The sequence below is a fragment of the Mobula birostris genome, chromosome 25 (assembly GCF_030028105.1).
Source record: "Mobula birostris isolate sMobBir1 chromosome 25, sMobBir1.hap1, whole genome shotgun sequence".
Taxonomy (NCBI): domain Eukaryota; kingdom Metazoa; phylum Chordata; class Chondrichthyes; order Myliobatiformes; family Myliobatidae; genus Mobula; species Mobula birostris.
Genome location: NC_092394.1, coordinates 38,353,842 through 38,367,308, shown reverse-complemented (window position 1 = coordinate 38,367,308; position 13,467 = coordinate 38,353,842). Strand labels below are relative to the sequence as shown.

The 13,467-nt window shown below is 40.4% G+C and overlaps 1 protein-coding gene across 3 annotated transcripts in view; it reads left to right on the top strand.

Moving 5' to 3' along the window:
- The window catches only part of abhd11 (abhydrolase domain containing 11), a 31,259-nt gene extending 18,673 nt beyond the window's left edge, over nucleotides 1-12,586 (top strand). For all 3 annotated transcript variants that reach the window (XM_072243095.1, XM_072243093.1, XM_072243094.1), the window contains 2 exons: nucleotides 629-810; nucleotides 3,333-12,586. In XM_072243095.1, the coding sequence (XP_072099196.1) occupies nucleotides 629-810; nucleotides 3,333-3,471 (321 nt within the window). In that variant the 3' untranslated portion in view covers nucleotides 3,472-12,586. The remainder of the gene's footprint in view (nucleotides 1-628; nucleotides 811-3,332) is intronic.
- Nucleotides 12,587-13,467: the final 881 nt, after the last annotated feature.

The window sequence follows — 13,467 nt, the reverse complement described above, 5'->3', positions numbered from 1 at the left end:
CATCTATGTACTGGATGTACCACTGTACTGGCCTATTATGCTATTTCAACTGACTAAGACATCCTGTGGCTGTTTCGACTTGCCCAGCTATATTCTCCTGAACCAGTGCTGATCACCCTTCCACTACAGCAGCCTTTGTGCCTGTGGCGTTGAATTTCTTATCTACAGTTTCTTCATTGATACGTGCTGATTGTCTTTAATTCCACTGACATCGACTTGATCTTGTTCCTGCTAAGTAACAGTTGATACATCATTTAAAAATTAACAAATCTAGCGTTAACATTGAGTCAGGCTTTACTGTGGAGCATTAGCATGGCTCGTTAGTAGTTGCAATGTTTGTGTATAAAGAATGCTGGAATGGTTCAGATGTTGTGCATGTCAGAATAGAAATCGTATTCTGATGCGAACAGGAGGAGGAAAAGATGCTCCATATTGGTGGCTGGTACCAGTTATTACCCCAGGCAAGCTATGACCTCTGTTACAAATTAAACTTTGGGTGGTGCCTTTACCGGCTTTTTATTTATGACCTTACTTGCTCTGGAGTCCTTCAGTGTTGTCAGAACTATGACAGTGGGTAGATAGATTACTAATTCAGTCATGTTTTTCAACATTACTCTTTCATTGATAGGATGCCCGTACCCGGCAGTTTATCTTGACTAATCTGGTGGAATGCAATGGTCAGTACATTTGGAGGGTTAATCTGGAAGCTATAGCCAACAGTTTGGATTATCTCCTGGGCTTCCCAGATTTCAACACTCCTTTTACTGCTCCTACCATCTTTTTGGGTGGGGTTAACTCTTCCTATATTAGGTAAGAATCTTAATTGCCTAACAATTTATTAAATAACCAAGCTAATTTCATTGTGTGAGCCTGTTTAGTCCAGGTTGAATACCCCTATTCACATACCCTTGCTGGTGTACTCTGTGCTAATTTTATGGATAGGATTATAAAGCCTGCTAGAACAATAAACTTTGTGTACTCTTAATGTATGATACCACTTAAGGCACTTCACAGTGAAGGAAAGAAACACTGATTAAGTTTCTTCTAACTTGCCATCTAGTTAATCAGAACAAACAGCAGGACACTCTTATCATTCCTCATGTAGAGACGAGAGAGAGTACTATAATCTTCAAATTCTGTCAGATGAGTTCTTTCCAATTTCTTTCAAAACGTAATACCTCCCCAATGTCTTTACAAGGAATACACTTTATTGCTTGATACAATGTGATGTTATAATTGTTCTCGTCTCACTTCACTGAGCAGTCTTCCATGAATTCCATGAATACCCATGTTGTTTGCATGTATACTCAGTGGCTACTTTATTAGGTATACCTGTAGACGTGCTCATTAATGCAATGATCTAATCAGCCAATCATTGGCAGCAACTCAATGCATAAAAGCATGCTGTCATGATCAAGAGGTCCATTTGTTGTTCAGACCAAACATCAGAATGGGGGAAGAAATGTAATCTACGTGACTTTGACCATGGAATGATTGTTGGTGTCAGATGGGGTGGTTTGAGTATTGTACCTCAGAAACTTAATCTCTTGGCATTTTCACACACAACAGTATCTAGATTTACAGAGAACAGTGTGAAAAATGAAGAAGCATCCAGTGAGTGGCACTTCTGTGGGCAAGAATGCCTTGTTAATGAGAGTGGTCAGAGGAGAATGACCAGACTGGTTTGCTGACAGGAAGGCTACAGTAACTCAAATAACCACACATTACAACAGTGGTATGCTGAAGAGCACCTCTGAACGCACAACACGTTGAACCTTGAAGTGGATGGGCTACAGCAGCAGGAGATCACACTGGGTTCCAGTCCTGTTCCTAATAAAGTGGCCTCTGTGTGTATCCCTCTCCTTGATCCTAGGAAGTTGAGACTGCTCAGTGTTTAGCGAGGTGAGGCCAGTTATAAAAGAACAAATTGGTAAAATGACATGTGAATAAGCATTGAACTTAATTTATTTCTAATATTCCCACATTATGAAAATTTGACTTTTTAACAATGACCTACATTACAATTTATCACCAGCTGGCACATATCAGCAAAGATTGAGCTATTGAATTGTCCAGTCATTCAGAGAAGTTGCAGCATTTTGTTCATAAAAACTCATGGTGTTGGAGATAATATATTAGTATGGATAAAAGATGGCTGATTAGCAGCAGTGGGTAGGGTTAGGGGGCCATTTCTAGGTTGGCAGCCTGTAATGGGATATCAAGGGCATCGGTGTTGAGTGTCATTGTTTACGGTACATGTTAATGCTTTAGATAAAGGAATCAAATATGCTGTGAAGAAAGCTGTAAGGATGACACAAACTCTTAAAGAGAGATTGATAGATTGAGTGAATGGGTAAAAAGTTGAAAAATAGCGAACCTGTCGGGAAAACATGAAGTGTTTCTCTTTGGAGAGATGATTGTAAAGCAGTCTCATCTAAAAGGAGCAGCATTGCAGGAAGCTACAGCCGGATGAGTGTTTTTGGGGAATTTCAAGGTTGCTGGCATGCTTGGAGGAGGTAATTAGGAAAGTTGAAATGCTGGCTTGTATCTTCAGGTGATTGGAATGTAAAACTAGGAAAGTCTTGTACAAATACACATGGTGCTATTAGGACCACATCTAGAGTACAGTTTAGTTGGAGACTTAGTTAATGAAAAACACTTTGCCATTGGAGGAAATTCAGAAAGGTTCACAAGGATAATCCTGAGTGGAGAAGTTCTTTAGAGGGAGGTTGAGCAAGCTAGTCTGTGATCATAGGAATTTTGAAGAATAAGAGGCGATCTTACTGAAACGTATAGATCTTAGAGGGTTTTGACAGCTTAATGAAAGGATATTTGCCTTCATGAGAGAAAAACTAGAGTCAGTGACTAAAGTCTCAGAACAAGAGCACATGCATTTAAGATTGGGGAAGAATTTCTTCATTCAAAGCAACGGGTGTTTGGAATTATTTACCCAGAAATCTCGGAACACTTAATACTTGTATGTATGAAAATCTAAGAGGTTTTTAAATTAGTGAGGGAGTCACTACCTTCCCACCTTGAAGTTTACTTGATAAATTTGGATCAGCCAGTATCTGATTGAACAGCAGAGCTGGCTCGTGGGGTGAATGGCCTGCTTGGGTTTCTATTTCCTGTAGTATTAAACACAGGTGAACAAAAGTTGGTATACTGTATCAGCACAAAATAAGAATCAAATTGCTAATGTTAAATCAGCATTTCTTATACCTTAGAGAATTTTAATGGTGTACTTTGAGTAAAACACAGCAAGTACACTGTCATTGCTAACTTTGGCTTCTATATTAATTACTAATTATGTCTTTCTATTCTTTTCAAAGCTCCAAGGAGTATCCTGAGATCAAGCGACTGTTTCCTAATTCTATTATCCAACATGTTCCCGAAGCTGGTCATTGGGTCCATTCTGAAAAACCATATGACTTTATAAATGCCATCTGTGCATTTCTGGGGACCAGCTAGCAAACAGTAATGGACGAAAAGAAAACTCCCTATGGAGATCTTCACCAGATTGATTTCTTTCAATTGTGCTGCTTGATAACATTTGCCAAGTCTGTTTTGCAGGCTATAAAGCTGGTTCTAAGTTAACTTGGAACAGAATGATCTCTCCATGACCATACTGTGAATGTAATTATAAGTTAAGTGTTTAAACATGAAGGAGCATGTGTATATATTTTTTAAAAGGTCTAAATACAAAAACCTTTGAAGAAGTGGTTCTTGGCATAAAGATCATTAGGTGGCCATGGTGCTTTAAACATATCAGATTGGAATTTCCTGGCAATGAAATTGCTGCTTCCCCACCACTTCGTGTACACTTGTCTGGAGTGATAGATTCCAGCTCAGGTAACACACAATGCAAGTTCTTCCAGTTGTAAGTAACATCCAGCAGAAAGACCCGAACAAGCTCTCAACAGTCTTGATTTTGGTGAAGCCATTGCCCCAGACTGTGAACTACCTCAATGTCTGTGTCATTTACAAATGTTAAAGGTTCAAAAATTCTTAAGTATTAGTTACAAAGTCATTCATGAAAATCTGGACCTTAAGCCAAGTCTTCCAATGAGTATTGAAGGAGCAGGCTCATCACTAAATCTTGGAGAAACCTGCCCAATGAGCTAACACAGGTTTGACCTCCCCTTTCTGATTTGAAGAATGGGCTGATGTTATTTTTGAGATTGGGAATGGTGATCTTGGGGATGACTGGAGCCTGGAGTTTCAGGGAAAAGAGCAAATAAACCACACACTTGTGAAATGCCTTTTTAGTAAATTTTAGGATTCTTAGCACATTATATGGCTGTAAACCGCTTTATGAAGTGCAAATCATAAACATGAGCTTCTGCATACTGAAAATCTTGTGTGTTGTTTGTGAACTGCAGTGATTATTATTGGAAAGAGAACAGTCAGTTTTCACACTGCAAACTCCCAATTAAATCTTGTGTGGGAAACCATGATTGAATAAGGCGTTGATGAAGGATGTGAGTGGTTAGAGAGAGACATGCCTGGGGATGATCAGAAAGGAAGAGTGGAAAGTGAAAAGAAGTGGGTCGGTCTTGGGCATGGTCAGAGAAAAGTGTAAGGGGGACTTGGAAGGTATTGCAGATGAAGAAGGGCTCAATGGTAAAGACTGGAAGGCTGAACAAATTAGGGGAAAGGAGGCTGTGGCTGCAGGTGAAGTGGAATGCCAATAATGGAGTAGCAAGATTACAGTACCCATGTTCAGATGTCTCTGGATTCAGGGGTTCCCAACTTTTTTTTATGCCATAGACTAATACCATTAAGCAAGGGGTCTGTAGGCCCCAGGTTGGGAACTCCTGTGTGAGATCAAGGGAGACATACCGCAGATTCTGAAGGTTGGACTCTGGAAAGGGGTATTTTGAGAGAATGACATAACAGGTAAGAAGGGAGTTGAGGCATTGAAAAGTGGGACAAAGGTTTTCACAGGAAGACTGGGGATTGCTGGAATGAGTTGGAGGATGGAGAATTTGAGTAAGAAGGAGAGATGAAGACTATGGGAATGTGGACCACAGAAATGATTTTTAGAGATCAAGAGGAGAGACAGTGAAATGGGTATGGGAAATATGGTGATTGTGCAAATCTGGGTGATGGAGGTCAGCAAATGAACTCAGGAAAGTGGAACTTGTAATGAACTGCGTTGGTGACAGTGCAGAGGGCAGATATGAATTTAGAAGAGTGTTTGGAAAGGTGTGGATACATTGAGGGAAGGCAGAGGAGCTGAAGTTGAGTTGAATGTAACCAATCTGGAGAGAATTTTATAAAGGGAAATGGGATAACCAAGTGTGCTGTTGGGTTTGTAGGGCAGTGACTCAGAATGGTGGATTTAAAGAAAGGGAGATTAGAAGGAGTGGTGGAGGTAGGAGGTGACATTAAATAATCTAGATAAAAGAACTGGCTGTGAAAGTATCAGGGAGGGTGATCACAACTGAGTGGTTTGACAGGGTTGTGTATTAGGGCTATCAAGGCTGGAAAGATGTGCCAGCATCAGTTTAGACTAGCATGGCAAGGATGAAACGGAAGATGGAGCTATGGATGAGGAACTAACAGAGAAGGTCTTGGGATGGAAATGGAGGGAGAGATTGGGAATGAGTGATCAAGGACAAGGTGGTGAAGAGGTAGAAATCAAAGGAGTAAAAATGACACCAGTTATTGGTAAAGGAATACATAAAGATAATGTTGGAGACTGGATGTCAAGAAAAAGATTAAATGTGAGGAGGGCAATGCCAACAGGGATACCTGCTGATTCTGTTTATATATCAGCTCCTGAAACTTTAGAATGATAATTGCAGGGGTCCCCATTAATTAACATTTGTTGGTGCCACACCGTTAACCATCAGGAGTGCTTGCAACAATTGTTGGCAGCCCTAAGGAATCCGGCACAGTGCTTTAAGCCAAGCCCCACTAATTTTAACATTACGTCGCTGCTTTTGTGATTTTCTCAAGTTACATTACTTTGATATTTAAGAACGCAAACACAAGGAAATCTGCAGATGCTGGAATTTCAAGCAACACACATAAAAATTGCTGGTGAATGCAGCAGGCCAGGCAGCATCTATAGGAAGAGATACAGTCAAAGTTTTGGGATCGAGACCCATCATCAGGACTAACCTCTTCCTATAAATGCTGCCTGGCCTGCTGCGTTCACCAGCAATTTTTATGTGTGTTACTTTGATATTTGTTGTCTTACTGTGAGGGCCAAAGGACATGGAGCTAAATTGGCAAGTAATGAGGATGTTAACAGAATTGGGTCACAAGGGCAGAGTTTAGGAAAGAGTAGAGACGTGAGAGCATGCAACAGGTTTGATGCTATTGGAAAGATCTAGATACAATAGGTAACGTGAGGTTTTACTTCAGCTTGTGGAAGTCAGCACGTTAGGATGGTTCATTGGCTTGGAGTAAGTTGATTATTTGGTCAATAAAAAAGACTTAAGTTTTAAAAAATGACAAAACTAGCAATGAAATTGGGTGAAGAACATTTCATCGAGCTGTTTGTTGTACTTGTCCATTAAGCACTAGAAGCTCATTGCAGGCATTTTCATCAATACAAAGCTGGAGAATGGTTGAGGATCCAGAAGCCCTGAGCAAGGCTGCTAAATTAAAGTAATATATGTGTAGAGCAGATGGCCTGATGCAAACTGCACTGCAGCAGCCATTCGTGAGATGATGAGGCAACATCAGCAACCTGAGGGTGATGTAATCACCAGGGCTTCTCACTTCACTGACCTCTCTGACCCTAAAACTAGGGGCAATACAAAGGGGTCGTCCTCCTCCACAATGTTTTGAATGCTGTTCATGCTGGGCCATTTGCTTGGTAGTCCAGGGTTCAAGAGACCTTGTTTGCCAAAGTGATTTGTTTTGAGAAACATAACTTATTGAGTGCTCACAGACATAAGAGAACTACTGGATCATTAAAATCTAGCACCACACAGAATTCCAGGAGAGGTGCAGGCTTTCGCACAGGACAAGCAAGGACATGGCAGCTATGCTGGTCCATGCTCTGATAAATCTTTGGGAAGTTTACATATCCTCATCAGAATTAGTTTTAATATCAATGATTATTGTGAAATTTGTTCTGCAGCAGCAGTACAGAACAATGCATAAAACATGAATTACAATAAGAAATTACAATATGTAAGATTAAATATGTAGTGCAAAAAGAGAACAATGATAGGTAGTGTTCATGGGTTGGTTAATTGTCCATTCAGAAATCTGGTGGCAAAGGGGAAGAAGCTGTCCTAATACATTGAGTGTGTGCCTTCAGGGTCCTGTGCCACCCCTCTGGTAGCAATAAGAAGAGCACGCATCCAGGTTGATGGATGTCTTTAATAGGCGAGAGGAGGAGATAGCAGCGCGCTGCATGTGCACAGCCCTCCGATGAAAATGATATTGTATCCGTTAAATAGGGGCCGTGGACAATTCTGATTGGATGGAGACAGACGTGAAAGCACAGAGGAACACCTGGAGAAATTTCTGAAACGCAGGTTCGCTGCAGTTGTTACTGCGCGATGGAGAATCTTCCGGAGGGAAGACCTCAAAATCCCCAGCTTCACCTGCTGTTGGCGACCGAGATTGAGGTCAAATTGTTCGGATAGAGATGGTGCTTGGTACTCGGTGTCAGAGAGCTGATCGGAGGCTCGAAGTTTTTGGACGACTCAGAGTTGGACTGTGGTCGGGCATGGCAGGGAGAGTTTTTCTTTCTTCTCCTGTCTGCGTGAGATGTGGGACATTTGAGGAACTTTGAACTTTTTACTGTGCTCATGGACTGTTTCATCAAGTTATGGTATTGTTGCACTGTTGTAACTATATGTTATAATTATGTGGTTTTGTTAGTTTTTTCAGTCTTGGTCTGTCCTGTGTTTTGTGATATCACACCGGAGGAAATATTGTATCATTTCTTAATGCATGCATTACTAAATGACAATAAAAGAGGACTGCGTGTCTTCATAATCTAATGATGGATGCTGCCTTTTTGAGGCATTGTATTTTGAAGATGTCCTTGATGCCGGAGTGGTTAGTACCCACAATGGAGCCGGCTGAGTCTGCTATCCTCTGCCGCTTTTTTTTGTGTGATCCCGTGCAGTGGCCCCTCCATACCAGATAGTGATGCAACCAATTGGAATGCTGTCCACTCAACATCTGTAGAAATTTGCTCGTGTCTTTTGTGACATACCAAATCTCCTCAAACTCCTAAGGAAATATAGCTGCTGTCGTGATTTCTGTGTAGTTGCATCAATATGTTGGGCCTATGGTACATCTTCAGAGATGTTGACAGCCAAGAACTTGAAACTACTCCCCCATTCCACTGCTGATCACTCCCCATCCCACTCCCAATAAGGACTGGTGTGTACTCCACAGACTTCCCCTTCTTGAAGTTTGCAAACAATTCCTTGGACTTATTAACGTTAAGTGCAAGTTTGTTTTTGCGGCACCAATCAACCAGCTGATCTATATCACTCCTGTACGCCTCCTCGCCGTCTGAGATTCTGCCAACAAAAGTTGATTTTGGCAAACTTATAGAGGGCATTTGACCTTTGCCTAACCACACAGTCATAGCTATAGAGAGAGCAGAGCAGTAAGCTAAGCACACATCCTTGAAGTGTGTTGGGGTTGATTGTCAGTGAGGAGATGTTATTTTTGATCTGCATTGACTGTGTGGACTCCAGATGAAGAAGTCAAGAGAGGTACAGAGGCCCAGGTTTTCAGCAATGTTTTGAAGTCTGCATTGTAGTTACTGGTTTGAAATCCTATTCTCTTCGGTCTACTCTCTATTTTCCTAAAGGCAATGGTTCTTGTTGGACAGCACAAGGTCATAGAGTTATACACCGTGGAAACAGGCCTTTTTGCCCAACTTTTTCATGGCAACCAAGTTGTCAAGTTCAACTAGCCTATTTGTCTGCATTTCTCCCTATCCCTCTTAAGTTTTTCTGATCCATTTACCTGTCTAAATGTCATTTTAAATGTAATTAAACCCACCTCTTCTGGCAACTGATTCCATATACTCTTTGTAGAAAAAGTTGAGCTTCAGGTCCCGTGTAAATCTTTCCCCTCTCATGTTAAGTTTGTACTCTGTACTGTTAGACACTGGGAAAAAGACTGACAATTCACCTTGTCTAAAGCCCTCATGATTTTATATACCTTTATAAAGTAATGCCTCAGTCTCCTATGCTTTAGGGGAATTGTCCCAGTTTATCAGGCCCCTTCCTTATAAGCCAAGCATTCCAGTCCTGTCAGTGGCATTGTGAATGTTTTCTGTGCACTTGCCAGATTTATGATCCCCTTCCTAGAGCCGGACTTTGATAATGTGCTAAAATATCCCTATTTTCTGGATATGCCAAGACAGAAAATCAGCAGGTAATTTCGTGGTTAGACTAACATTGCTACACCTTATGTCCTAGAAACAATGTTTCCAGCCAGAAGTACTTGGGCAGAAGCATACACCTTGGACTGGATGATAAAATAGTTAACTTCTGCTTGACATCTTTTTGCCAACCTTTCATTCACTACATGTGAGTATAATGGTTAATTCTAGTGAATATCTGTCCAGTAATCATCTCAAGTTAGAAATTAGATGATATTGAGCTGTTTTTTTTTCTGTCTGCACTCTGCAATTGAACATTAATTTTACTTGCCATGTTTGTATTTATTTCTGAATGAACATGCACAGATTGCGGAATTGTCACAGGCACTTCCAGCCCCAATCTGTGTTGTGTTGTGTATGGTTGAAGTTTTCTTGGTGCCTGTCATCATTCATTGCAAATATCATCCCACAACCACATAAATTTGGAGCTGATACTCCATGTATCAACTTCCATGAAACAGTTTCAAGAGAATTAAGAGCAATTTTATGATATATTTATGCTTTTCTCCAGATTTAAGGAGACATTAGGACACTTATAGCTCTAATGCTGACTGCAAACATTCACATTCCAAGATGTGCAATGTGCAATCAAACTTTAAATACATTTTGTGGACTATAAGAGGAGAGAAGATGTTATGTTTGATTCCATGATCATCACATGGGTAAAACATGCATAGAGCGGATTGTGGGCTGGCAATTTTTCCTAATTTATCGCATAGCAAACTATTGGCAGCTGTTTTATAATGATACTGCACACCTTGCAGACTGCAGATCATGGTTCAACACCATTTGGGGCAGAAGTCAGGCTAAAATTGTTTTACATTTGCTTTATCCAATTCAGAGTTTTCTTTTTGTGGGGACTATATTACCAGCAGAATTATATTCAATGTTTTAAATGATTTAGAAAGTGTGTAGCTCAGGTGGTTAATGGTTGAGTTGTTCACTGAACTAGGCAATTTACTTGCAAACATTTCGTCACCGTATAAGGAGACATTAGTGCGTTGTTAATTGTGGTGTGTCCTCTGAATAATATACATATCATACATATATACATATCATCAGCTGATTGGCTGTCATTATCGATCCTCCCTGCATCACAATTGAGTTTTCATAATGACGGTCAATCAGCTGATTGATATGTATATAAAGGCCAAGAATCTGGAAAAAAGTGCATCGATATCTCCTCGTATAGTGATGAAACATTTGCCAGTAAATTTCCAATTCAGAGAACAATCGAACCCCACAATGATTTAACACAAAAGCAAGTACAATCTACTTTCTAGCCACTAATGTTCATCATAATGTATTTCAGCAGAGATTTTGAATGACTGTTAAGGTTAATACAAAGAAATGAAGCTGTCCTGTGTAATTTGGCACTGATAATGAAAATTAAAGGGATTTATAGAAGTTGGAAGGCAAGTAATAACAGTTTTATGGATAACCCAAAATGAATGTTTCTTTGAAAAACAAAAGTACCCTCCATAGTTAATAATGAACCAAGGCCCTTTAAAGAATGACTATTTGAACTTTCCCACACTTTACTCTGCTTGCTGTTACTGAGTAACAAATGGGTTCTGTTTTCACCGATTCCTTAAGACAATTTTGTCCACGAGTCGGAAAATACATAAAAATCATTCAATAGTATCTATACCTCTCACCTAATTACTAAAAGTGGAGAGAGGGAGGAAGCTCGTTCTGCTATCCACAGGGATGAATGTCTGTACATACATTGGACTTTTGAATTTAATAATATTATGGGAATTTGTGTGCAAGGCATCTTGTGGGTCTGTCATTTGTATCCCAGAGACACTTGCACTAAATTAGTACAAGATATCAAAAATAAATTTCATATACTCTACACAGATAAAGATTTTAAATTTTAACCAGAAGGGGGCAGCCTTGACACATGCAACAAATGAGATGCAACAAATGCGAGACAACTGGTCTGATTTGTGGATTGACAAATTCACCTCCAGCACTGAACCAGTTTGGTCCTAAACTGGAGCACAATCTTGGGGATAAGATGTGGTCTGCTGTTCATCATCGTCTGCTACCCTCAGTAGCTTGATGTTCACACGTAATTTGCGGCAGAGTGGTGAATCTTTTACTGCCGTTCCATTAGACTCAGGCCTGGGTTTGATTGTAACCTCAGGTGCTGTCTGTTCAATGTTTCCTTCTTTTCTGTGACTACATGTGTTTCCTTCAGATGCTTTGACTACCCCCCCCTTTCCAGTGGTATGCTGATAAGTTAACTGGCTACTGTAGATCATCCCTTAGTGTAAATTATTGCCAAAAATAATTAGAGTAGATGGGCATGTGTGAGGTTCATTTATATGGAAAGTCTGCAACAGACAAATAGGATTTGCTGTGCTGCATAGAACTACAAGCAGGTAGATCATCAGGACCCCAAGGTCTGAACGCAAGGGTTTGAAAAGAATTGGCTGCAGAGATAGACGACTCATTAGTTGAACATTTTCTCAGAGCTCACTGAATTTCAGGAGGGTTTCAGAAGACTGGAAAGTAGCTAGTGTGGCTCCCATGTTCAAAAAGAGAGGACAACAGGGAGCAGGGAACAGTAGGCCAGTTGGTTTAGCATCAATTGTAATCAAACATCATCAAAATTGTTTTATAAAAGATAAATTATGTCTGGCAAATTTGCTCATTCTTTGAGTTGAGCCTGTGAGAGTTAATAGAGGAACCTGTTGATGTAGTGTTTTTAGGTTTCCGAAAGGCATTTGATAAGATGCTACATAAGAGGCTGATACATAAATTAAGAGCCCAGAGCACTGGATGAAGTGTGTTAGCAAGGGTAAAGAGCAAGTTGTCACGTTGAAAACATTGAATTAGAATAAATCGGCCTTTTTCCGATTGGAGGTGTTTAGTTAGTGGAGTATCTCAGTTCTTAACGCTCAATTTTTTAGTATTACATTAATGACCTGGAGGAGAGAATAAAGTGTAAGATTTCCTTGCATGGTAAAGATTCCTTACATGCTAATGATAAAGAAAATAGATGGAATAGTATAAAACATTGTGATTCTGAATCATGTTTATTATCACTGTCTTGCAAGAAGTGAAACTTGTTGTTTTGGGGAAGCAATAGAATGCAAAGACATAAAATTACTATAAATTACAAAATTAATAAATAGTGCCGAGAAAGAATAACAGCACAGTGTTCATGCACAGTTCAGAAATCTGATGACAGGGAAGAAGCCTCTTGAAGATGTTCTTTATGGGGTGTGTGTGGGCGGGGAGCAGGGTGGGGGTTGTGCCCATTATGCAGCTAGCTGAGTCTTCAGTTTACATGCCATCAAAGGCAGACGTTAAGCATGCACTCGGTGTATTGAGTGCCATGATTAGCCTACAAGAAACAACCTACACCGACGCCTTTCACAATCGTCAGGAGACCACAGTCAGTGCAGATCGGAAATAACATCTCCTCCTCACTGACAATGGTGATGGAACATATCAACTCCTGCCTGAAAAGCAACTTAGTCCTGCTCCAATTTGCTCCCGGTGCAGTAGGTGCACAGCAGATGCCATCTCATTTGCTCTTCACTCAACCCTGGAACATTTGGACAGCAAAAATGCATATATCAGGATGTTCCTTATCAACTGTAACTCAGTATGCAATACCATTATCCTCTCAAAATTAGTCAATAAGCTCCAAGATCTTGGCTTCAATACCTCCTTGTGCAGCAGGATCCTGGATTTCCTCACTTGTAAACACCAGTCAGTTCAGATTAGTCACAACATCTCCTCCACATTCTCCATCAGTACAGGTGCACCACAACGTTATGTGAATAGCCCCCAGCTCTACTTGCTGTACACTTATGACTGTGTGGCTAAGGACAGCTCCAAAGCCATATTCAAGTTTGCTGATGACACCGTTGTCATAGGCTGAAACAAATATGATGAACCAGCATATAGGAAGGAGATTGAAAACCTGGCTGGGTGGTGCCACAACAGCAACCTCTCACTCAATGTCAATAAGACCAAGGGACTGATTATATATTTCATGAGAAGAGAACCAGAGGTCCTTGAGCTAGTCCTCATTGGAGGGCCAGAGATGGAGAGGGTTATCAACTTTA